The 26,759-nt window shown below is 45.6% G+C and overlaps 1 protein-coding gene across 2 annotated transcripts in view; it reads left to right on the top strand.

Moving 5' to 3' along the window:
* The window catches only part of PCYT1A (phosphate cytidylyltransferase 1A, choline), a 68,249-nt gene that overhangs the window by 15,198 nt on the left and 26,292 nt on the right, over nt 1–26,759 (top strand). The window contains exons 1-2 of one of the 2 annotated variants that reach the window (XM_063622248.1): nt 3,317–3,337; nt 21,133–21,259. In XM_063622248.1, the coding sequence (XP_063478318.1) occupies nt 21,143–21,259 (117 nt within the window). In that variant the 5' untranslated portion in view covers nt 3,317–3,337; nt 21,133–21,142. Of the gene's footprint in view, nt 1–3,316; nt 3,338–21,132; nt 21,260–26,759 lie in introns of those variants that run through there. The other variant, XM_063622247.1, reaches the window with a different exon arrangement.

Below are 26,759 nucleotides of genomic sequence, written 5' to 3'. Positions count from 1 at the left end.
AGCGATTCTTCTGCCTCAGCCTCCCAAGTAGCTGGGACTGCAGGCAAGTGCCGCCACGCCCAGCTAATTTTTGTATTTTTACTAGAGACGGGGTTTCGCCATATTGGCCAGGCTGGTCTCAAACTCCTGACCTCATGATCCGTCCGTTTCAGCCTCCCAAAGTGTTGGGATTACAGGTGTGAACTACTGCGCCCGGCCGTACTATATTCTTGTTACACTTGGAACACAGAGAAAAAAGTAGGGGAAAATCCATTTCAATTGTTCAAACATAACCAACGGTAAAAATTTTGGTATATTTTCTACCAATGTTTTTTATTTCCAAGGTTTAAAAAACATAATTTTATACCCTCATTTTTCATTTCTCATGATGTTATGAACAGTTTTTATGTCATTTTATTTGCATTATGATTTTAAGATGCATGACTTAATAGCAGCATTTATTTCAGTGGGTTATACCATATTGTTATTTTTGCCAGTTCCTTATTGAGGGTCTGCTTCTTTCTGATTTTTCACTATTATAAAAAATAAAGACATGGCCTTATTTGTGCATAAAGCTTTTTCCTACATCTTTAAAATAACTTTTGAATTTATTTATTTATTTTGATTTTCAGAGAATGGGCCTTGTTCTGTTGCCCAGGCTGCGACACAGTGGCGGGACTGTAACTTGCTGCAGCCTTGAACTCTTAGGCTCAAGTGATCCTGCCACCTCAGCCTCCTGAGTAGCTGGGACTACAGGCATGCCAACACACGTGGCTATTTTTAAAAAAATGTTTATTTTTATTTTTTTATTTATTGAGACAGAGTGTTGCCCTGTTGCCCAGGCTGGAGTGAAGTGGTACGATCTCGGCTCACTGTAACCTCTGCCTTCTGGGTTCAAGAGATTCTCATGCCTCCCGAATAGCTGGGATTACAGGCAGGCACCACCATGCCCACCTAATTTTTGTATTTTTTTTTTTTTTTGTAGAGATGGGGTTTTGCCACGTTGGCCAGCCTGGTCTCAAACTCGTGGCCTCAAGTGATCTGCCTGCCTTGGCCTCCCAAAGTACTGGGATTACAGGTGTGAGCCACCACACCTGGCCAGTAATTTTATTTTATTTATTTATTTTTTGAGACAGAGTCTCATTCTGTTGCCCAGGCTGGAGTGCAGTGGCACCATCTTGGTTCAGTGCAACCTCAGCCTCCCAGGTTCAAGAGATTCTCCTGTCTCAGCCTCCTGAGTAGCTGGGATTACAGGCATGCGCCCCCACGCCTGGCTAATTTTGTATTTTTAGTAGAGACGGGGTTTCACCATGTTGGCCAGGCTGGTCTTGAACTCCTGACCTTGTGATCTGCCCACGTCGGCCTCCCAACAGTAATTTTATTTTTTATAGAGATGAGGCCTTGCTCTGTTGCCCAGGCTAGTCTTGAACTCCTGGCTTCAAGTGATCCTCCTGCTTTGGCCTCCCAATATGCTGGGAGTACCGGCATGAACCACCATGCCTGGCTGCTTTTTCCTACATTCTGAATTGTTGCCTTCATCTTTCTCACACAGTGTTTTTGCTCAGCTCTTGCCATCCTATGTCTTACATAGCTTATTGGCCTAAACACCCATCCATTTTGTCCAGTGTCAGGGTCGTATGAAATTCATCCTCCCTTAAGACTGTCTGAAATTCTGATGTTGGTTACTATCTAAACGCTATTTTTGTAGTGATGTTCCCCCTAGAGTCCCCGGTGTCTTCTCCAGTTAACTGTCCTTATTTGGGGTACCTTAGTGTATCCGCCATGTTCAAAGACATATTTGAAATTAAGATTTAAATCCTTTTTCCCCCGGAGGCTCCTCAGCAGATGCGCAGTTATACCCATCCTATTTCTTCTCAGCCGCTTTCAAGTTAAGCACGTAGACCAAGCTTGTCCAAGCCGCGGCCCGACAGCTTTGCATGCGGCCCAACACACATTTGTAAACTTCTAAAACACATGAGGTTTTTTTTTTTTTTGCTATTTTTTTTAAAGCTCATCAGCTATTGTTACTGTTAGTGTACTTTATGTGTGGCTGAAGACAATTCCTCTTCTACCAATGTGCCCCAGGGAAGCCAAAAGATTGGATACCCTTGAGGTAGACAAAAAAAGCAAAATAAAAAAAAAAAGCAAAGCAACAACAACAACAACAAAAAGTTGACTGGGCGCGGTGGCCTGTGATCCCAACATTTTGGGAGGCCGAGGTGGGCAGATCACTTGAGGTCAGGAGTTCCAGACCAACCTGACCATCATGGTGAAACCCCGACTCTACTAAAAATACAAAAATTAGCCGGGCGTGGTGGCGCATGCCTGTAATCCCAGCTACTCGGGATGAGGCACGAGAATCTCTTGAACCCTGGAGGTGGAGGCTGCAGTGAGCCGAGATCGCGCCACTGCACTCCAGCCCGGGCGACAGAGCGAGGCTCCGTCTTTAAAAAAATAAAAGAGTAAGTAAATAAGTTAAAAAGGTCTTTTACTTCAGTCCAGTTGGTAACTAAAAAATAATAATTTTTTTACATCCTTCTTCCATAATACTGTGTAGCCTCTTACATCTACGGAATCAAAAGGGATCCTTCCCAAGGTTCATTCTAGCAAAGGAAAACGTTTCTTTCCACCATACACCCTGCGACACGTGTCTTAATCCATCCTGCGCAACTAGCTCCCAGTGGATACCTAGGGATTTTTTTTTTTTTGGGCCAGCGTGGGTCAGAAAAAGGAAGAGGGTGGGGTCAGCCACAGGATTTCAGCGGACTGGGCTGGCGGTCGTAAATTCCCCTTCCATCCCCACGTAGGTAAAAGCTGACGCTGCGGCGAGGCAGCCGCAGTCGGGGCGTCTCCGCTGAAGGCGCCCGGTCCTCCTGCACGGTGGCTGCCCGGGTGCGGGGGTGCAGCGGGAGGACCTCCGCGCACAGGCCCGCCTGCGCGGACACAGCCCGAGCTGGGACACGGGAGCAGCCGGGCAGCGCGTCTTGATGGACCGGCGAGCACTTGGGCCGGTTCACATCCGTATCCCACTTCAAGGAGACGTCTTCGCTGCATCCTCCGGTTCCGGGTGGAGACGGACCCTGGGCCATTCAGTCTCCGGTCTCTGGTATTTCTGCTGGGTCACTTCATCCCCGGGGCCTCTGAGGAGGCGGAACTACTATGTCAGGAGTCGTGGTTTTCAAGGAGAAGTCGTAGTCGGATTGACAGAGGTGGGGGAAGTAGGCGGGACTTCCGGCTGGCTCTTCCATCAGCTGCCTTCCCCGGGCGTCTCCCCGCAAGCTCCTCAACTTGCCTAGTCAGTGACGCGGCGCCGGCCAGAAATCCGACCGGACCGGGCTCGGGGGAGCGTGAGCTGCAGGTGTGTGCCTATCTTTGCGTCTCTGTTTGAGAGGACAAACTGTGGGGCTGGGACCGCGAGGCGACTGTGACTGAGGAAGAGTGGTAAGTGACAGCCAGGGGAGTGGGAGCCAGGGGCTGCGAGGCTACTGTGACCGAGGGCCAGTGACAGCGAGGGGACTGTGACCCAGGAGCAGTGAATGCGAAACACGGTGACCTCGGAGAGCGCGAGGCCGGGGCTGCGACGGCACTTGGACCGAGGAAGTATGAGGCAGTGACCGCAAGGCACTATGACCAAGGGGCAAGGACTCCAAGGAGACTCGGATCGATTGGTAGTGACCGTGGGGGACCCTGACCTAAGGGAGCACGAGCAGCGGCCGCGAGGGGACTCCGACCCGGAGCAGTGACTTCGAGGGGCTGACTTGGAGAAGAGGGTGGGATCCGCGATGGGCGATGGTGCTGTAGGGTTGCGTTTGGGCACTGGGTGTGATTGGCGGTGACTGCGCAGAGAAGGTCGTTAGTGGAAAGAACACTGGTCTGGAACTTAACAGGCCTGAGTTTAATTTTTACGGACAAACCTCACTACTGAGTTACCGTTTCTTCATCAGTGAATGGAAGTTTGGACTAGTTTAATGCCTCCCACACTATGGGTTTCTTCCTGGTATTGAGCTGTGAAACCAATTTAGTGGATGGAACCTATACTTTTTTTCTTTTTATTTTTTTGAGACAGTTTCGCTCTTGTTGCCCAGGCTGGAGGGCAGTGGCGCGATCTCAGCTCACCGCAACCTCCACCTCCCTGGTTCAAGCGATTCTCCTGTCTCAGCCTCCCTAGTAGCTGGGATTACAGGCATCCATCACCATGCCCGGCTAATTGTTGTATTTTTAGTAGAGACGGGGTTTATCCATGTTGGCCAGGCTGGTCTTGAACTGCTGACCTCAGGTGATCCACCCGCCTAGGCCTCCCAAAGTGCTGGGATTACAAGTGTGAGCCACCGCGCCTGGCCTGAACCTGTACTTTTCTTTTAAAAAGTGGAATAGAATAGAAACTTTCAGTGTGTTTACATAGTAAGGGTAAGTATTGTTTCATGTGATTTGTTTGAGTTATGTGCGTATGAGATTATGATGTAAAATAGATTTTGTACATCTCAAAGTGTAAGAAGCAAAATGTACTTTAAAAGTTTGAAAAACATTGGACCAGATGATTTCTGAGTTTTCTTTTGGTTCTAAAATGTAATGATTCTATGAATAGGGAATTGTTTGGAAGTACAAAGATGCAATTGGGAACAGGCTGTATTAGCCTGGCCTAACTGGAGGAGGCTTCCTGAATGTAATTGAGGTGACTAGCTATGAGAGCTGAAACTCGGCATCTCAGTTGGGAGAACCAGAAATTATATTGAAATAGGGACACTGGGCGGGTGTGGTGGCGCTTGCCTGGAATCCCTGCTACTGGGGAGGCTGAGGTAGGAGGATTGCTTGAACCCAGGAGGCAGTGGTTGCAGTGAGCCTAGATTGCACCACTGCACTCCAGCCTGGGTGACAGAGGGAGACCCTGTCTCAAAAAAAAAAAAAAAAAAGGACAGTGGTATTTGTAGAGGCAGTGAGGATTTAGGGGTTTATGGTATCAGAAACTGCTAATGAGGAACGGGAAGCTTTGAGCATAGGAACAAGGGTTGGGAAGGAAACTCAAGATAGGGACAGAAAATAATCTACCAACAATAAAATGGAAGTAGGAAGGAAGATATGACCTCCAGAGCCTATTTATCTTGATATTTAGTGATTTGGCAAGTACAGATAATTGCTAGTAAAAAGATATTGAGGCCGGGCGCGGTGGCTCACGCCTGTAATCCCAGCACTTTGGGAGGCCGAGACCATCCTGGCTAACACGGTGAAACCTCGTCTCTACTAAAAATACAAAAAATGAGCCGGGCGTGGTGGTGGGCGCCTGTAGTCCCAGCTACTCGGGAGGCTGAGGCAGGAGAATGGTGTGAACTCGGGAGGCGGAGCTTGCAGTGAGCTGAGGTTGCGCCACTGCACTCCAGCCTGGGCGACAGAGCGAGACTCCGTCTCAAAAAAAAAAAAAAAAAAAAAAAAAAAAAAGATATTGAGAATGGGATTTGGTGCAGTAATAGCAGTAAACTATGACCATGATGAGAAAGAAAGGTGGACAAAATGATGACACTCGCAATGTCAATAATGGTGATTGGAATGCCACATGGGAGAGACTTCAATGTACTTAGCTCTCTAATTCAAGGATTTGTACACTGGAGGCCAAGCCTGGCATACTAGGAATGATACCACACTATGAGTAATATAAATGAAGCTTTAGCTGCTGACTTTATTTCCTACACATTCCCTTTCTTTAGGGCTGTGAGTGATGTAGATGAAATTAAAGTGAATGTTACTACTTCCTTCTCTCTTACAGCCCTATTTATTTATTTATTTATTTATTTATTTATTTATTTTTGAGACAGAGTCTCACTCTGTTGCCCAGGCTGGAGTGCGCTGGCATGATCCCAGCTCACTGCAACCTCCGCCTCCTGGTTCAAAGCGATTCTCCTACCTCAGCCTCCCGAATAGCTGGGACTGCAGGCATGCGCCACCACGCCCGGCTAATTTTTGTATTTTTGGTAGAGACAGGGTTTCACCATGTTGGCCAGGCTGGTCTCAAACTTCCGACCTCAGGTGATTTACTAGCCTCAGCCTCCCAAAGTGCTGGGATTACAGGCGTGACCACCGCGCCTGGCCTTACAGCTTTTTTTTAGAAGGTGCTACTGATTGTGCCACCAGTGCTTTTTATAATAGGAGAAGTATGAGGTCATTTAATTTGTCAGACACTGTATTAATCTGATAACCACTCCTGCCTCCTACACTCCATAATTGGGGAATAGAGTTCAGATAGGTTCTTGAATGGGAATGAGTTGAGAATGGCGGGGGATAGCCTTTTCTTGGCTAAATAAATTGGCTAGTTACACCTTTTTCTAGCACTTTGGATGTTTACTTGACTTACATTCTACGTTGCTAAAAGGAACTACCCGAGGGTTTCTTCTGGAACAGTATCCATGCTTCAAGGTAGCAGACTGCTGCAGAGGCTTGGGACTCATCAGCACTCCCTCTAGGGTCTTTTTTCTTTGCTGAATGAAATGAATCTTTTTGTAGGACAAAAGATTTGCTTTGCAAATTCCCTTTGAAAACTAGCATGATGGCCTGGTTGATAAAGAATGAGCTTCATTTCCCCTCAGTCTATGATTCTCCTCCCATAAGCAGTGGGGTTTTATTTTCCTTGGGGACCTGCTTTTTGGATATGTGATCCCTTAAGAAGAATGGTCTAGTTAGATAGAGCCCTGGATTTAGCAGTCCCTGGTGACTTTCTCTGACGTTAACATTGACTCGCCCTGTGACTATGTATGGAAAGCATTATTGCTTTCTCGTTTTAGATTTTCTAACCATGGCCAGAGGTAACTCTTCTTATGATTAAACAGCCTTTTAATAATCTGAAATATATGTGAACTTACCAAATTTTACATATAATTTCATAGAGTTTGTAAACCACCTGACTCCATTTATAGTTCAGAGCTGTCTAGCCTTTAAGTTAAACAGTATTTCCCTAGGGATCTGAATAACCTCTCCTAGAGATGTTATAAGTGCTGATGAGAATTAGTTTTTGAAATGCTCAAATAAAAAGCAAGCATAATTTTCCATTGTTATTAATGATGGATAATGGCAAAATATCTGCTAATAATAGTAGAGTTCTTACTCAAGCATCACGCTTTTCTAAGTATTTACATAACTGATCTGAAGCAGACCTTCTGACTTTGCTACTAATAGAAATTTCCCTTTCTGAATCAAGCAGAAATAGGTCTCCCTTACATCAAAGTTTGTGTTACCTTGGAATAGATTGGAAAGAATACATTTTTGTAAAAGTCATTTTCTTCTTGGATTTTTTTTCCAGTTAGAGAAACCCTAAAGTCAGGGTACTTGCCAATTATCACGGGACTGAAAGAGTCCGTTTTTTGCTCAGGATTGTGGCTGGCTGCTTGTACATCTTTGACATTACACATGGAGCATATTAGAAAAAGGGGTGACTTGGGAGAGTGAGGGATCAGCACTTTAGGCCTTGTCAACCCTCCTGCTTATCTGCTGGCAGCTTCTGGCATCTCCTTTTCCCTAAGTCCTTGAACCCCTTTCCTAAGCGTAAACCCTTCTGTTTTTAGTCCTAAACTTTTCACAGTATTCCTGTCAAATGAGTACTTAGACACGTGTTTCATCTGTGATTTGTTTTGTTAATTGCTTTGTGGATTATTTGTGGCAGAATTTAAATCCTAATTCCTTTCTACAACTTAGCCAGTAAATTCAAGGAATGTACCTCTTCATGTTTGCAGCATGTGCTGAAGCGCCACCTCAGAAGATAAAAGAAATGAGCCTCATATTTGGCATTCTTTTTTTTTTTTTTTTTTTGAGACAGAGTCTCGCTCTGTCGCCCAGGCTGGAGTGCAGTGGCGCGATCTCGGCTCACTGCAAGCTCTGCCTCCCGGGTTCACGCCATTCTCCTGCCTCAGCCTCTCCGAGTAGCTGGGACTACAGGCGCCTGCCACCACGCCCGGCTAATTTTTTTGTATTTTTAGTAGAGACGGGGTTTCACCGTGGTCTCGATCTCCTGACCTCGTGATCCGCCCGCCTCGGCCTCCCAAAGTGCTAGGATTACAAGCGTGAGCCACCGCGCCCGGCCGTATTTGGCATTCTTTTAGGTTTGTTACCTACCTTATTCATTAATGTAAATAATTGAATTACATGTATTTACCATTCGTAAACCAGGTTAATAGATATATATTAATAGTAGGCTTTCTGTGTGTGTCTTTTCCCTCCTTTCTTTCTATTTATTTATTTTTTGAGATCAAATCTTGCCTTGTTGCTCAGGCTAGAATGCAGTGGTGCAATCTTAGCTCACTGCCAACTCTGCCTCCTGGGTTCAAGCGATCTCCTGCCTCAGCTGGGATTACAGGCGCCCGCCACCACGCCCGGCTAATTTTTGTATTTTAGTAGAGACGAGGTTTCATCATGTTGGCCAGGCTGGTCTCAAACTGCAGACCCAAGTGATCCATCCGCCTCGGCCTCCCAAAGTGTTGGGATCACAGGTGTGAGCCACCGTGCCTGGCCTCTCGCTTCCTTTTGGGAATTCTCTTGTACCACAAGTTGAAAGTTATGTTAGTTTGAGGCTTTCTATGTTTGGACTAGGATGACTGCCAGTGAGCCAGGGGAACCCATGAATCTGCTAGGCTGTTATATCACATTCACAACTACTTGCAAACCAGTTTTGAAGTGAAGGCTGCCAAAAATAATGACGTGGTCCCTGCTCTATAGAAAATGAGCATATGACCCTTAATAAAAAACAGGTAGTTTTTAGGCCGAGGCGGGTGGATCACGAGGTCAGGAGATCGAGACCACGGTGAAACCCCGTCTCTACTAAAAATACAAAAAAATTAGCCAGGCATGGTGGCGGGCGCCTGTAGTCCCAGCTACTCGGAGAGGCTGAGGCAGGAGAATGGCGTGAACCCGGGAGGCGGAGCTTGCAGTGAGCCGAGATTGCGCCACTGCACTCCAGCCTGGGCGACAGAGCCAGACTCCGTCTCAAAAAAAAAAAAAAAAAAAAAAAAAAAAAACAGGTAGTTTTTTTATATACAGAGAATTACCCTAAATGTGATTAAGTTTCTTTATTTTTTGACCGTAGAATAGGAATCTTTTTTTTTTTTTTTTGAGACAGAGTCTCGCTCTGTCACCCAGGCTGGAGTGCAGTGGCACAATCTCGGCTCACTGCAAGCTCCGCCTCCCGGGTTCACGCCATTCTCCTGCCTCAGCCTCTCCGAGTAGCTGGGACTACAGGCGCCCGCCACCACGCCCGGCTAATTTTTTTGTATTTTTAGTAGAGACGGGGTTTCACCTGGTCTCCATCTCCTGACCTTGTGATCCACCCGCCTCGGCCTCCCAAAGTGCTGGGATTACAAGCGTGAGCCACCGCGCCTGGCCAGAATAGAAATCTTAATATTTTTTGTGTTATGGACTCCTTTGGCAGTGTGGTGAAAGCTTTTAGAGTTCCTTTTTGGAATATGTTTTTATATGCAAAAATAAAATATATAGAACTGTAAAGAAAACCAGTTATATTGAATTATATTGATATATAGTTATCAAAATATAACAAGTATGATATGATATGAAAATATCCATGATTTCTACTGGTAACAAATCCATTTGTCTAATAAGTCTGCTATTACTGCTGTAGCTTATGTTCATAACTGAAGTGAAAATAAAGATACAGTCTTTTTCATCCAAATTCACAGACTTCCTGAATTCTATCATAGACCCTGCCTTAGAGATATGAGTTCCATAACGCACCCTAGGAAGATCACATTCTAAACACAGGAGTTTACTCACCAAATATTCTGGTAGAATAGTGGCAGAGTAAAATTGTTCAACTGTAAGAACTATTACATGTGTCCCTCATGGTTTTTTCTTTCCTGAAATATCCTACAATGTGTCCAGGCCGAAGAAATATAATCTTTATTATGTGTGCCCGTGGCTAACCCAGGCCGAAGAAGTATAAGCTTTATTATGTGTGCCCGTGGCTAACCCAGGCCGAAGAAGTATAAGCTTTATTATGTGTGCCCGTGGCTAACCCAGGCTGAAGAAGTATAAGCTTTATTATGTGTGCCCGTGGCTAACCCAGGGTCTGGTACAGAGTAAGTGCCGCTCAGTGTTTGTTGAATAAGGGTTTCTCTGATGAAATTAGAGGGAAGAGATCCAGTTCAAAGCTAAGGTCTTAAATGTGACAGTTCATAGGGCTCATGACAAGTAACATTGAGCTTTAGTTTAGAACTAATCTGTCAGAGAAGCTCATGTTTTGAAACTCAGTTTTACATTTATAAGTTCTTGGCCTGGTGTGATAGTTCATACCTGTAATCCCAGCATTTTGGGAGGCTGAGGTGGGAGGATTGCTTGAGGCCAGGAGTTTGAGACCAACCTGGGCAACAAAGTGAGACCCCCATCTCTACAAAAAATTAGCTGGGTGTGGTGGCATGTGCCTGTAGTCCTAGCTACTTGGGAGGGTAAGGCAGGAGGATCACTTAAGCCCAGCAGTTGGAGGCTGCAGTGAGCCATGACTGCACCACTGCACTTGAAATAATTCTATTTCCAACACTGTTTTTCACTTTAGATTGGGTAAATTTAGGTAGAATTTGCCACCAAATTATTAATAAAGCTGGTCCTGATTTCATCTAGGATGAGAGATAGCAAACTTTTTCAGTAACGGGCCAGATTGTAAATAGTTTAGGGTTTGCAGGTCACACAGTATCTGTGACTACTCAGCTCTGCTGTTGTAGCACAAAAGCAGCCATGGACAATAAATATATCAGTGAGTGAACATGGCTGTGTTCCGATCGAATTTTACTTACAAAAACAGGTAGTGGGCCATCTTTGGCCAGCTAGCTGTGGTTTGCTGACCCCCATCTCGATTTTCTGGTTCGTGAGTCCAGCTCTTTTCCCTGCTTTTGCTTAGCCATATACTCCCTCAAGCTTCAAGGGCCTTTACATAGGGGGCAATGTCCTTACACTGTTATCTCCAGAAAGACCTGAGTGTACAGCAAGATGATATGATTAATGAATGCCAGGAATATTAGATGCTCTTTAACCCTTGAGTTTCCAGAGCTTGCCTCTTAGAGCACCAGCTTATTAAGCACCACCACGGTAGACGCAGATAAACATCCCAAATGTAAAGTCTGCTTGTGCACTCAGCTTTGGAACTGGGCATTGGTATGCTGCTAGAAAAATACTGGGCATTGGGTTTGAGTGGGGAAGATAATGTAGGCCTAGAGATGGGGAAGGCAGGAATAGAATGCAAAGGAAAAATTATGCCTCATCTTTTTGCAAATAGTTCCTTGTAGTAATCGGTCAAGTTCGAGTTCGATTTTTGAAATGTGGAATAGCATATGTAATTGCAACTTGCTATAAGAGAGCTCACCCTCAGTCGCAGTTTTACTTTCCGTGGTTTCAGTTACCCACAGTCAGCCACAGCCAGAAAGTAGTTGAGTATGGTGTAGTAAGATATTTTGAGAGCGAGAGAGAACAGCCACATTCACATAACATTTATTACAGTATATCGTTATAATTGTTTTATTATTAGTTATTGCTGTTGATCTCTTACTGTGCTTAATTTATAAATAAAACTTTCTCATAGCTCTGTGTATATAGGGAGAAAACAAAGCAGAGTCAGCCCTCCGTGGCCACAGGCTCCACATCCGCAGATTCAGCCAAACTTGGATCGAAAATACTCAGAGAAAAAAATAAAAATAAAAATAAAAATACCAATACAACAATAAAAAATAATACAAATAAAAAACCAATATTGTATAATAACTGGTTACATGGTATTTAGCTTGCATTAGGTGTTGTAAGTAATCTAGAGAAGATTGAAAGTATATAGGGGTATAGATTATATGCAAATTCGATACTGTTTTATATGTATAAGGGACTTCTGAGCATCTGTGGATTTTGGCATCTGCAGGAGATCCTGGAACCAATGCCCTGCAGATTCCGAGGGACAACTGTCCATATCGGGGTTCATACTCTCTAGGGGTTCAGGCATCCGCTGGCGTCTTGAAACATTTCCCCTGTGGATAAGAGAGGACTCTACTATATTTAGATTGTTACATAGTTCAGGAAGCAAAGTCCATCCCTCTCTTGCTTGGTAGGTCTGTTTGCCATAAGGAAGTTGAATAGGAAGGATTGGACAGGCCGGGCGCGGTGGCTCACGCCTGTAATCCCAGCACTTTGGGAGGCCGAGGCGGGCGGATCACCTGAGGTCAGGAGTTCAAGACCAGCCTCAACATGGAGAAACCCCGTCTCTACTAAAAATACAAAATTAGCCAGGCATGGTGGTGCACGCCTGTAGTCCCAGCTACTCGGGAGGCTGAGGCAGGAGAATTGCTTGAACCTGGGAGGCAGAGGTTGCGGTGAGCTGAGATCATGCCACTGCACTCCAGCCTGGGCAACAAGAGTGAAACTATGTCTCAAAAAAAAAAAAAAGAAAGGATTGGATAGGAGTCCCTAAAACTACTTGTAGGAGCCTTTCATCTTTCAGACTGAAGCATAGACATGCCAGCACCTAGATTCTGTCTCCTTCAGGACATTCGCATTGGAAAAATTCGAATCGATGTATCCTTAGTGTCTCCTCAGTGCCACCCCACTCTCCACAAACACATCTTCCACTTGTCTAGCAAAGTTGATGTGCCCCAGCAGGCATCTATTGGAACGTGGAGGAACAAGGCAAGCAGTGTGTACTGGTAGGTGAGTCAGCAGAACCTGAGCCAGATCTTTGTGAGTCGGAGTAAAAATCACAGGCACAGATACTGCATTCTGTATTTTGAGGGCACGTTGGAGACACTAATGTACTTAGCCGGCAGCGTGTTGTGGGGTGGGTTTTTATGTCCATATTTAGAATCTGTGCTCAAATTTCAGTGATTAAGGTGACTTATCTAGGGAGTGAATAGGCAGCAGTGTTGGAAAGATCAGGCCTTACAAATGCTGTATTCTGGCTGCCAGCCCTTTTTTTTTTTTTTTTTTTGAGATAAAGTTTCACTCTTGTCACCCAGGTTGGAGTGCAATGGTGCGATCATGGCTCACTGCAACCTCCGCCTCCTGGGTTCAAACAATTCTCCTGCCTCAGCCTCCTGAGTAGCTGGGATTACAGGCACCTGCCACCATGCCCAGCTAATTTTTGTAGTTTTAGTAGAGACCGGGCTTCACCATGTTAGCCAGGCTGGTCTCGAACTCCTGACCTCAGGTGATCCACCTCGGCCTCTCAAAGTGTTGGGATTACAAGTGTGAGCCACCACACCTGGCCTAGCTTTTTTTTTTTTGAGATGAGGTCTTGCTGTGTCCACCCAGGCTAGAGTACAGTGGCATGATGTTGGCTCACTGCAACCTCTGCATCCTGGGTTCAAGCTATTCTCCCACCACAGCCTCCCAAGTAGCTGGGACTACAAGCATGCGCCACCACTCCTGGCTTTTTTGTCTTTTTAGTAGAGATGGGGTTTCGCCATGTTGGCCAGGCTGGTCTTGAACTCCTTGGCTCAAGCAATCCATCCGCCTTGGTCTCCCAAAGTGCTGGGATTATAGGCATGAGCCACTGTACCGGGCTGTTATAGCCTTTTTGACAAAGAAAGTGTTCTGGAGGATGAACCGCTAAACAAACAGGAAGTGTTGGCCCATCCTAGTAGGGCTCTTGAGGAAGGTTCTGTATTCTATCTCCAAATACTTTTCTTTCTGTCTCATTCCTAAGGGTCAGTCTGCAGGGCATCAGGTAATGCACTGCCCCATGTTCGCCTCCTACTGTATTGGCTCTGAGGAGGCGCGATCATTTCCCAGTCCCATTGCCCACTGGACAAACAGGGATATTAAGGCAGCCTGTGTGTGTGCGTGTATTTTTTTTCCCCTTTGAATGTAGATATTTAAAGCCACCTCCTTTTCCAGAGCCATCACTGTACCTTACTGGAATGGTATTGGTTGATGACAGAGGCGCACTTATCATCAACTGAGAGTCCAAGAAATATTGTTCCTCATTGTTGGAGGTATTCAAAATGGTTACTGGGCAGTTATCAAAGTTGTCGTGGTGGTGTGGCTTTAGGTACACCTAAGTTTCAGTGTAACAAATTAAGAAGCCAACGTGATGTTAGGATGTATTTACTGTCTTGAGTACACCCTCATCCTCCCACATATCTTTTCTCTATACTTTCTCAGTAGCAAAGGTGATGTGTCCGGGCAAGCATCTATTGGAACAGGAGGGAGACTGGGGGTAACTTTTTCCATGATTTTAAACATCAGTTATTATTCTGTATGCTTTGGTGCTGATAAGTTAGTAGATGTGAGAGAACATCGGGATGGCGTAAGAAGGCCGGTGAAAAATGAAAAAAACTTGTGAGACCTACAGAGTAAAAGTTTATTATTGTTATTTTTATTTTGAGACAAAGTGTCGCTCTGTCGCCCAGGCTGGAATGCAGTGGCGTGTGATTTAGGCTCACTGCAACCTCCACCTCCAGGGATCAAGTGATCCTCCTGCCTTAGCCTCCCAAGTAGCTGGGATTACAGGTGCATACCACCACGCCCAGCTAATTTTTGTATTTTTAGTAGAGTTGGGGTTTCACCATGTTGGCCAGGCTGGTTTCGAACTCCTGACCTCGTGTGATCCACCCACCTTGGCCTCCCAAAGTGCTGGGATTACAGGCATGAGCCACCGCACCCAGCTCAGAGTAAAGTTTAAACAGCAGTAGTTCTAGAGGAAAGTCATGAGGAGTAATCTATTCATAATTTCTAAATTCTTTTAGGGTTATCATTATGGAATATCTGTGACCCAGATGTTTTCCGTCTCCTGAGAAGTGAATGAGATAAAGAAGTGTCTTATACTAAAACCCAAAAAGCAGTGGGTATGTTTATTTTAAATCCAAAGGATCTAAAGGCTTCAGTTTAAAGAATAGTGTAGAATATAATGTGAAACCCAAAAGTCATCTTTAGAAAATAGAACTGTATGTAAGCAGATAAGGAATAGTATAAATACATAACAGTGTAAGCAGGTAAAGAAAAATACTTTTCTTTTTTTTTGAAACGGAGTCTCTTGTCACCCAGGCTGGAGTGCAATGGCGTGATCTCGGCTCACTGCAACCTCCGCCTCCTGGGTTTATGGATTCTCCTGCCTCAGCCTCCCGAGTAGCTGGGATTACAGGTGCCCGCCACCACACCTGGCTAATTTTTATATTTTCACCATGTTGGCCAGGCTGGTCTTGAACTCCAAACCTCAGGTGATTCGCCTGCCTTGGCCTCTCAAAGTGCCAGGATTACAGGCATGAACCACTGCATGTGACCTTTTTTTTTTTTTTTTTTTTGAGAAAGGGTCTCACTTTGTTGTCCAGGCTGGAGTGCAGTGGCGCGATCATGGCTCAGTGCAGCCTTGACTTCCTGTTCTCAAGTAGTCCTCCCACCTCAGCCTCCCGAGTAGCTGGGACTACAGGCATGTGCCACTACATCTGGTCAATTTTTTGTAACTGCAAATACCCTATTCCTCAGCAAACTTTCACCCCATGGTATTAGAATCCTGAAGAGCATTTTTATATCATAAACATTTTTTTAACATCTTCTTGGATACCAATATCATAAACATTTTTGAGGTGGAGCTCTGTGTGTGTTTTCCATGCCTTAATTGAAGCCTCCTTGAGAAAATAGTTTGTACTTAATTTTTTTTTTTTTTCATTTTTTGAGATGGAGTCTTGCTCTGTTGCCCAGGCTGGAGTGCAGTGGTGCGATCTCGGCTGACTGCAACCTCTGCCTCCTGGATTCAAGTGATCCTCCCGCCTCAGTCTCCTGAGTAGCTGGGATTACAGGAATGCACCACCAAGTCTGGCTAATTTTTGTATTTTTGTAGAGATGGAGTTTCACCATGTTGCACAGGCTGGTCTCAAACTCCTGACCTAAGGTAAGCTGCCCACCTCAGCCTCCCAAAGTGCTGGGATTGCAGGCGTGAGCCATTGCGCCTGGCCTTTAATTTTTTAAATTGATAGATAATAATTGTTTATATTTATGGGATACAATGTGATACTTCGATACATGTTTACATTGTGGAATGATTAAATCCAGCTAATAAATTCCTTGCCTTGTATACTTATTTTTTTGTGGCGAAAACATTTAAAATCTACTCTTTTAGCAATTTTGAAATATAAAATGCATTATTATTTATTTCGTTTTGGTTTTTTTTTTTTTGGAGACAGAGTCTCACTCTGTCGCCCAGGCTGGAGTGCAGTGGCACAATCTCAGCTCACTGCCAGCTCTGCCTCCCGGGTTCACACCATTCTCCTGCCTCAGCCTCTCCGAGTAGCTGGGACTACAGGTGCCCGCCACCACGCCTGGCTAATTTTTTGTATTTTTAGTAGAGACAGGGTTTCACTGTGTTAGTCAGGATGGTCTCAATCTCCTGACCTTGTGATCCGCCTGCCTCGGCCTCCCAAAGTGCTGGGATTACAGGTGTGAGCCACCGTGCCCGGCTGCATTATTATTTATTATAGTCACCATTCTGTGCAATAGATCACTAAAGCTTATTTCTCCATTCTTTTTTGTTGTTGTTGTTGTTGAGACGGAGTCTTGCTCTGTTGCCAGGCTGGAGTGCAGTGGTGTGATCTCAGCTCACTGCAACCTCTGTCTCCTGGGTTCCAGCGATCCTCCTGCCTCAGCCTCCCGAGTAGCTGGGATTACAGATAAGCGCCACCACACCCACCTAATTTTTTGTACTTTTAGTAGAGATGGGGTTTCACCACGTTGGCCAGGATGGTCTCGATCTCTTGACCTCGTGATCCACCCGCCTCAGCCTCCCGACGTGCTGGGATTACAGGCGTGAGCCACCGTGCCTGGCCTATTTCTCCTTTCAAAACTGAATTTTTGTACTCATCTCCCTTTTCACTCTCCACCCTCTTCTGTCCGTCTCTCATAACCACCATTCTATTTTGTACGTCTGTGAGTTCCACTCTTTTAGATTCCACAAATAAGTGAGCTCGTTTGTGGTATTTGTCTTTCTTGTCTGGCTTATTTCACTTAGCATAATGTCCTCCAGGTTCAGTTTGTACTTAAAAATTATGATACAGTACTTTGTAAACAGTAAGTACTCATATTTTTGACTGCCTGATATTATTGACTTGCCAGATGCCAAATTGCTGATTATATTTCTCATAGTGGATTTTGTCTCTCTACACTTAGAAGAATTGAGCAGATACTTACAGAAGAGTACTGTGCAAATTAGAAAACCATCATTAATTGGATGGATTAGGCATTTTGAGTAGTTCACTCAGACCATTGAGATGAGAGTACTGACCTCTGAATATTATGAAGGAATCATTAATAACAATAGTGAAGACAAGCTCTGATCATCATCACTGGAAGCACTTAGAGTTAAATGTAGAGAACCCTTCTTCCATTTTAATTTGCATTTGTGATGAAAGGAAGTTTCTAGGTGGTGCTCATCTTTCACTTTGGACTCTGACATTTTTTCATGTTGGCCATGACTCATGGGGTGTCACCTTCAGCGTCTAAGAATTAGGCCAGTTTCTTGTAGATCTTGTCGTATTGCCACTTGGAATTTAGCCGGAGGAAAGAAAGTAAGGCACAATTGCAGTTGTTTAGATGAACATCTTAGTCAGGCTTACGAGAGGCAGTAGGGCAGAGCAGACTGTCCTCATTCTGTCTGGCATTGGTTTTCCACCTGTTCTGAAGATTTTTCTCTGAATCGTATCTTGTGCAGAGATGACAGTTGATCATAGAGGTTCCCCTACCCCCAATTTCTGGCTGATTCCTAAAATTTCATCAGTATCAAGAAAGTAATTTATTTGTACAAATTGTATTACTCAAGAAAAACACAACTATCCCTGCAGGGGGCTGAAAAGCCAACATCTAAATGATGGCAGCAGTGGCCTGTCTGGATGGGCTGCTGCCATGATGCTGGCTGCAGTCGGGGAAGCATGGTCTGTGCTGCACACTCCATGGAGCCACTGGGAGCTGGGAGTAGGTGGAAGCCCTGCCCGCTTCCAAGTTGGCGGGGCGGGAGCAGCCGTGGCTACATACCCGGGCTTCCCTGTGCTTTTGGGGGCCCAGGAACCTCCCCTGCCCCTGCAGGCTTGAAACGCCGGCTCCCACTGCCTGGCCTCTCCTTGCTCCTGGTGCCTGCTCTGATTCTGGAGCAAAGTTGAGGCGAAGCCTGGGCACTGTCATGACCTGGCTGGGTGTGCATGTGCTAGGGGCAGTGCTGACATGCCAACCCCCTTCTGCCTTGGCCCCCTCCAGATTTTGGGTGTCCAGGAGCACAGGAGGGGAGGCCAAGGCGGAGCTGAGGGCAGCTCCATGCAGGCCTGCAGGCGCCCCTTGGCATGAATAGCCTGGGTGCCGTGGACAGCAGGTTGATGGCAGCAGGAGGCAGACAGGCTCCTAGGCGGAAATGGGCGGGTCCCTGGTGAAGCCCCACCTTCAAGCCAGGGATGGCCTAAAGCCTGGGGCCCAGGCTGCCAGTTCTGTGGACTGGCATGAGAACTTATGATGCTTTTTCCGGGCTGCCTGTGGCTGTCCATGGACCAATCAGCATGCACTTCCTCCCCGCTGAAGCCTGTAGAAACCCTGGACTTAGCCATACTTGATGGTATGACCTGCCTGCAGATAGGAGCTTCCCACTCTGGGTCTCCTCTCCACTGAGGGCTGCAGAGACATCAGGATGACCTGCTTGCAGATAGGAGCTTCCCACTCTGGGTCTCCTCTCCGCTGAGGGCTGCAGAGACATCAGGATGACCTGCCTGCGGATAGCAGCTATCCACTCTGGGTCTCCTCTCTGCTGAGGGCTGCGCAGATGCTGGGACGACCTGCTGCAGAAGGGAGCTACCCACTTGGGGTCTCCTGAGAGCTGTTGTGTTGTTCAATAAAGCACCTCTTCACCTTGCTCATCCTCCAGTTGCCCATATACCTCATTCTTCCTGGACGTGGGACAAGAACTCGGGATCCACCAAATGGCGGGACTAAAAGAGCTGTAACACACAGCTGAAACACGTCCTCCCCTCCCCCACTGCTTGCCACGCTGTGAGCAAGAGAGAGGGCGAAGAGAGGAGAGAGAGAGAAGAGCTGTAGCCCTTTGGGAAGCCCAGACCTAGGAGCTCCTTGAGCCAGGGCTGTGACACCCTCTTTGGAGCTCTGGGTTCCTGGCATCTCCAAGCTTTTGGGCACCACCATGTTCCCCAGTGCCTGCAGTGGAAGCTGCTTGTAGTACGCCTGGTTCAGCTGCAGCCTCTCTAGGGAGCTGGTGCCTCGAGCTCCTCACCCCCTGGCAGCTGGCGTGCCTGGCTGTGCGCAGTGGCCGGACCCTGTGCTCGCTCGCCTGTGCACCCCTTGCCACTCTGTGCCTGGCTTGCCCTTGGCATGTGTGGAATCTGTGCTGCTAACACAAGCTGAGCATAGCCTACCAGGCTGGGTGGACGGAACGAGCCCAGCGGGCCTGAGCAAAACTCAGGCAAAGGTGCCACTGGCCACAGAGGTTTCTGGCTAGCGAAGTGACACCCCAAGTATTCTGTGACATAAACATGAAATATAGAATATTGAGAACTTTGCTGTAATAGCTAGTTGCTAGAAACTCTCTGCTAAATGAGACAATAATAAATAAGTTTTCCTTTGGGGGAAGGAGAATCCCTGAGGGGGTTTTAATAGCTGGAAACTGTGAACAAGCTTGAGGTGTTAAGACCCTGAAAGAGGAAAGGGAAATGAGTACTGAGAAAAGAAGGGGAAGGGCCGCGTGCGGTGGCTCACGTCTGTCATCCCCGCGCTTTGGAAGGCCGAGGCGGGTGGGTCATCTGAGGTCAGGAGTTCAAGACCAGCCTGGCCATGACAAAACCCTGTCTTTACTAAAAATACAAAAATTGGCTGGGCGCCATGGCTCACGCCTGTAATTTCAGCACTTTTGGAGGCGGACGCGGGTGGATCACAAGGTCAGGTGTTCGAGACCAGCCTGGCCAACATAGTGAAACCCTGTCTCTACTAAAAATACAAAAAATTAGCCGGGCGTGGTGGTGGGTACCTGTAGTCCCACCTACTCAGGAGGCTGAGGCAGGAGAATCGCTTGAACCTGGGAGGCGGAGGTTGTAGTGAGCCGAGATCGTGCCACTGCACTCCATCCAGGGTGACAGAGTGAGACTCTTTATCAAAAAAAAAAAAGGAAAGAAGGAGAAGGACATTTAAAAAATGCGTTATGCTGGTCCTAGCTATTCTCAGGTGGAAGGATTGCTTAAGCTCAGGAGTTTGAGGCTACAGTGTGCTATGATTATGGCTGTGAGTAGCCACTGCACTCCAGCCTGGACAACCTAGCAAGACCCTGAAAAAAATAAAAATAATAAAAAAGTAAATAAAAGCCACTATGCTACTCCACAATTTTCATACAAGTAACCCTGGGGAAGTGGTCACTGAAATCTATAGAGCATTTAGAGTTAAGACATTAACTCAGTGCTCTGGTTCATGCCTGTAATCCCAAGTCTTTGGGAGTTTGAGATGGGAGGATCACTTGAGGCCAGGAATTCAAGACTAGCCTGGGCAACATAGCAAGGCCTGTCTCTTAAAAAAATAACTAGGTGTGGCATGTGCCTATAGTCCCAACTACTTGGGAGGCTGGGGCAAGAGGATCGCTTGAGCTAATGAGGTTGAAGCTGCAGTGAGCCAAGATCATACCACTGCACCCCAGCCTGGACAACAGAGTGGGACCCTGTCTTAAAAAGAAAAATTAGAGTTAAGAAATCCGTATTTTGTTAATCCAGGACTTGGTGAGAGCCATCCCTTTACAAAAGGCTCTTTTCTCTACCTGCACCAGTCATACTTTCACATTGCCTTATACCTGTCACATCAATGATACGGAGGGTAGTGTGAGAGTCTGTAACTATCTTTCTCAGCCAAATTATTCCAATCTTTTGCATGCAATCAGGATTTAAAATTAGCAGTTAGTATGTAGGCTGCACTGTGAGGGGGAATTACTTCCAACTTCAGGCACTTCACTGTGGCCATTGTTCCACAGAGAGGCATTTCAGTATTTCTACTAGAGCCTGTGTTTTGTGAAGCTTCTTTGTTTTTGCCAGATGCCATTGGCTCATCTTGGTGAAGTACAGCTATAGAATTGGTATTTTGCTGAGTGTATCCATGTCAACATCTCCGAAATACTGATTTCAAACTTTTTCCCACCCCAATGAGAAAATTTTTGTTTTCACTTTCTATGGCCAGTTAAAAGAAGATGGATGCACAGTGTTCAGCCAAGGTCAATGCAAGGAAGAGGAGAAAAGAGGCGCCCGGACCCAACGGGGCAACAGAGGAAGATGGGGTTCCTTCCAAAGTGCAGCGCTGTGCAGTGGTAAGTGGAGATTAACCTGGCAGGGGGAGGGTAGAAACCGATATGACATTGATGATACCAGTGTTACACATCTTCTGAAATAATGAAAAGAAGGAATAATAAGTGTATTTTCACAGTCACTGGAAATCTTCTGCCTTTTTACTAGATTATGACTCACAGCTCGGTCGTAGAAGCTTTACATTGGATTTAGAAAAAGAAATGTTAGGAAAATATGGAAGTTGCATGTATATTAGGCTGAAACTATTGAAATATGGCCAGGTGCGGTGACTCATACCAGTAATCCCAGCATTTTGGGAGGCTGAGGTGGGCGGATCACCTGAGGTCAGGAGTTCGAGACCAGCCTGGCCAACATGGAGAAACCCCGTCTCTACTAAAAATACAAAATTAGCCGGGCTTGGTGGCGCATGCCTGTAATCTCAGCTACTCGGGAGGCTGAGGCAGGAGAACTGCTGAACTCGGGAGGTGGAGGATGCAGTGAGCCAAGATCGCGCCATTTTATTCCAGCCTGGGCAACAGAGACAGACCCTATCTCAAAAATAAAAATAAAAATAAAAAGTAAATAAACAAATAAATAAAACTAATGAAATAGAAAAATTGGGGCTCTAGGCAGTGATTTGATCTTCGTATCATCTCGTGGTGTCTAGTGCGTCTTTTCTACTGTTTTTTTTCCCCTCTATCATTCCTCCATTCTATTACTAGTTGTATCTTAGATGAGAACCTTTTTCTGTTTATGCCTACCTCATGCCCCTTTATCTCTGGAAAATTGTCTTTGTATTTCCTAATTATTGCCAAACCTTAGATGAAAGACCGCATTCCACACTGCCTATCTCGTCTCAGCTTGCTACCCTCCCTAAAACTTTCCATAATAAAAACACGTCAGAGAACACTTACACACAATTGAAGCTACTGTTGTTAATATTATTATGAAATCTGTGTTTCAAAGTCCCAGTGACAGAATTGTGTGTTTCTTTACCTATATTGACCATTAGGCATTGATCAAACTCAGTTTCCGCTGCTTAGTTCTAGAGCTTCCCAGCCCAAAGGGAAAAATCTATTCTGAAACAATTAATAGTTATTCCAAATGAATGCTCTATCTTGAGCAATAAAAGCAAATAATACCCTACAAATAGACAAGTGCCTGCAGGGCTGATATTGATCATAAGGGCAAGTGTATATATTTGTTTCCTGTTGCATTTGTAACAAATTACCATAATACAAATATACAAATGAATTATCTTACAGTTCTGGATATCAGAAATCTGAAATGGGTCTCAGAGGGCTAAAATCAGGGTGTTGGCAGAGCTGGAGGGTCCAGGGGAAAGTCCATCTTCTTGCCTTTTCCAGCTTCTAGAGGGTTCCCACATTGCTTAGCGCTTGGCACCAGCCAGTGCTCACATCACTCTGATGATTGCTTCTGCCATATCTCCTGCTCTGATTCTGAATCTCCTACTTCCCTTTTTCACTTACAAGGACTCTTGTGATTACGTTCGGTATACCCAGATAAACCAGAATAATCTTCCTTTATTTAATCATATCTGCAAAGCCTCTTTACTATTTTTATTTTTATTTATTTTTATTTGTATTTTTGAGACAGAGTCTCACTTTGTCACCCAGGCTGGAGTGCAGTGGCGCGATCCCGGTTCACTGCAACCTCTGCCTCTTGGGTTCAAGTGATTTCCCTGCCTCAGCCTCCCAAGTGGCTGGGATTGCAGGTGCCCACCACCATGCCTGGCTTACTATTTTTATTTTTATTTTTAGAGTAAGGGTCTTGCTATGTTGCCCAGGCTGGTCTTGAGCTCCTGAGCTCAAGCAGTCTTCCTACCTCGGCCTCCCAGAGTGCTAGGATTACCAGGCGTGAGCCACTGTGCCTGGCCTGCAGAGTCTCTTTTGCCATGTATGGTAAAACAGTCACAGGCTCCAGGGAATGGGTGTGGCCATCTGCAGGGTGGTATTATTCTGCATACTACAGCAATTAAGCTCAGAAAGTGACTCAGCAATCAACAAAACAGGGCATTGTTAGTTTCTGAATATTTCTTAGAGAATTCAGATTAAAGAAATGGTGGTGTGTACCAATTCAGCAACATCACTTGGAGTGGGAACAAGTTATAACCAAATAGGTGATACTGTCAGCTAATCAGCCAATCACTGTAGGTAGGAATAGAGCAAAGGAAGCCAGTCTTTTCGGTGGAATGAGCTCTAAGAAAACTTAAATTTCTTGGTCTTTAGACTCTGGGGAGTCTTTTTTTTTTTTTTTTTTTTTTTTAAATTCTTCTGGGGAGTCTTAATGCTTTAAATTAGTTTGCTTCATATATTCATGTGAAATCAGTTCAGTGACTTGCTACCTATTCTACATTCCTCCCTGAAACACACAGGCTATTTGGCATAGGCGAATGGGCAGAGATCCACCCAACAGCCTGGACCAGCCTTAGTGAGGAGGAGTGTCTGCTAGTAAGCTTTCTGCCATCTCACTGTACACCTGTACTTTCTAGCTCTGAATCTCCTTTGAATGCTGTAACAAAAGCAAGCAAGACGTTTTTCTTTTTTTAACAGCTTTCTTGAGTTATAATTGACATATCATTTACAGTATACAATTCAGTGGTTTTTAGTTTATTTACAGAATTGTGCAATCATCACCATGACCAATTTTAGAATTTTTTTCTCTTTTTGTTTGAGACAGGGTCTTGGTCTGTTACCCAGGCTGGAGTGCAGTGGTGTGATCATAGTTCACTGCAGCCTCAACTTTCTGGGCTCAAACAGTCCTCCCACCTCAGCCTTCCAAGTAGCTGGGAATATAGGTGCACGTCACCACGCCTGGCTGATTTTTAAATTTGTTTTTGTAGGGATGGGGTCTCACTATGTTACCCAGGCTGGTCTCAGTCTCCTGGATCAAGCGATTCTCCTGCCTCAGCCTGCCAAAGTGTGGGATTACAGGCGTGAGCCACCATGCCTGGCCTGGGATATTTTTATCACCCCAGAAAGAAGGCCTGTACTCATTAGCAGTCACTCCCCATTTCCCCCCAGTCTCTCCAGCCTCTGGAAGCCACTAATCTGCTTTCTGATTCTGTGGATTTGCCTGTTCTGGACATTACATACAAATGACATCATACAGTATGTGGTCTTTCGGGGCTGGCTTCTTTCACTGAGCATGTTTTGAAGATTCATTCATATTGCAACATGTAGAAGTACTTAAATTTTTTTCTTTTTTTGAGACTGAGTCTCACTCTGTCGCCCAAGCTAGAGTGCAGTGGCGCAATCTCGGCTCACTGCAACCTCCGCCTCCTGGGTTCAAGCGATTCTCCTGTCTCGCCCTCCTGAGTAGCTGGGACTACAGGTGTGTGCCACCACATCTGGCTGATTTATTTTTATTTTTATTTTTAGTAGAGACGGGGTTTCACCATATTAGCCAGGATGGTCTTGATCTCCTGACCTCGTGATCCGCTCGCCTCAGCCTCCCAAAGTGCTGGGATTACAGACGTGAGCCACTGCACCCGGCAATTTTTTTTTTTTGAGACAGAGTCTCACTCTGTTGCCCAGGCTGGAATGCAGTGGTGTGATCTTGGCTTCCCAAGTTCAGGTGATTCTCCTGCCTTAGCCTCCTGAGTAACTGGGACTACAGGAATGCGCCGCCACCACGCCTGGCTAATTTTTGTATTTTTAGTAGAGATGGACTTTTACCATGTTGCTCAGGCTGGTTTCAAATTTCTGACCTCAGGTGATCCGCCCACCTCAGCCTCCCAAAGTGCTGGGATTACAGGTGTGAGCCACCACATCTGGCCAGTACTTCATTTTTTTTATTGGCAAATAACATTCCATCGTATATCACATGCTACTTTTTAGTTATTCATTCTCCAGTTGACATTTGGGTTGAGTAAGCAAGATTTTATTGAATTTTTATTTATTTATTTTTTTGAGATGGAGTCGTGCTCTGTTGCCCAGGCTGGAGAGCAGTGGCGTGATCTCGGCTCACTGCAAGCTCCGCCTCCCAGGTTCACGCCATTCTCCTGCCTCAGCCTCCCGAGTAGCTGGGACTACAGGTGCCCGCCACCACGCCTGGCTAATTTTTTCTGTTTTTTAGTAGAGACGGGGTTTCACCACGTTAGCCAGGATGGTCTTGATCTCTTGACCTCGTGATCTGCCCGCCTCGGCCCCCCAAAGTGCTGGGATTACAGGCGTGAGCCACTGCACCTGGCCTTTATTGCATATTTACAATGCGCTAGTATGGCAGTAGGTGGTAGAGGTGTAAAGATAAACAAGACCTTCCTTTTATGAGATGTGAGCATAGAGTAGAATTCTATAGCCTAGAGCTCATTAACTTTTTTTTTTCTTTTTTAATGGGGACTTGCAGGCCGGGCACAGCGGCTTACGCCTGTAATCCCAGCACTTTGGGAGGCTGAGTTGGGCAGATCACCTGAGGTCAGGAGTTCGAGACCAGCCTGGCCAACATGACGAAACCTTGTCTCTACTAAAAATACAAAAATTAGCTGGGTGCAGTGGTGGGTGCCTGTAGTCCCAGCTACTCAGGAGGCTGAGGTTGCAGTGAGCCGAGATCGCGCCATTGTACTCCAGCCTGGTGACAGAGCAAGACTCTGTCTCAAAACAAAACAAAACAAAACAAAAAAACAGATCCCCAGGGGGTGGAATCTTTCACCTCTGTTCTCTGTCCCTTCTTTCTCATACCACATGGTATTCCTCTTGACTCTGTAGCATTTCCCGTGGCATTATTGAAATAATTGGGCCAAGCACAGTGGCTTATGCCTAAAATCCAAGCACCTTGGGAGGTGGAAGGATCCTTTGAGGCCAGGAATTTGAGACCAGCCTGGGCAATGCATTATAGAGAGACATTGTCCCTACAAAAAAATTGAAAAATTAACTGGGTATGGGGGTGTGCTCCTGTGGTCCTGGTCCTAGCTGCTCAGGAAGCTGAGGCAGGAGGATCTCTTGAGCCCAGGAGTTCAAGGTTACAGTGAGGTATGGATCGCACCACTGCATTCCAGCCTGGGCAACAGAGTGAGACCCTGTCTCTTAAAAAATAAAAAAAAATAGAAACAATTGGGATCTCGGGAGGACCTGTTATCATTAATACAGAATGTTTGGGTGAAAGGGAAATAAATCTTTTTCTGTGGCATTCAGAAACTTTTTGCTGAAAAATATTTAAGAATCCTTAGAGCTGGATGTGGTGGCTCATGCCTGTAATCCCAGCACAGGGATTACAGCCGAGATCGCGCCGCTGCACTCGAGCCTGGGCGACAGAGTGAGACTCTGTCTCACAAAAAAAAGCAAAAAAAAAGAATCCTTAGAAAGTAAAAAGTGTGCTGGGAAGACAATATCAAGTTCTAGTCTATATTATTTGAATTATGTCCATTTTCCTGTTAGTATAGATGCCAGAATCTCTCATTTTCACTGAAATTTTGAGGAATAGTGAAATAATGTGTGTGAATATAGTCTGGAAAAAGCTGTTATGGAAGCAATATTGCATTCAGAGACAATTCATAATTTGGGG

This window comes from Symphalangus syndactylus, chromosome 17 (genome assembly GCF_028878055.3).
Source record: "Symphalangus syndactylus isolate Jambi chromosome 17, NHGRI_mSymSyn1-v2.1_pri, whole genome shotgun sequence".
In the NCBI taxonomy this organism is placed as follows: Eukaryota; Metazoa; Chordata; class Mammalia; order Primates; family Hylobatidae; genus Symphalangus; species Symphalangus syndactylus.
This window is presented reverse-complemented; position numbering and strand designations above follow the sequence as displayed.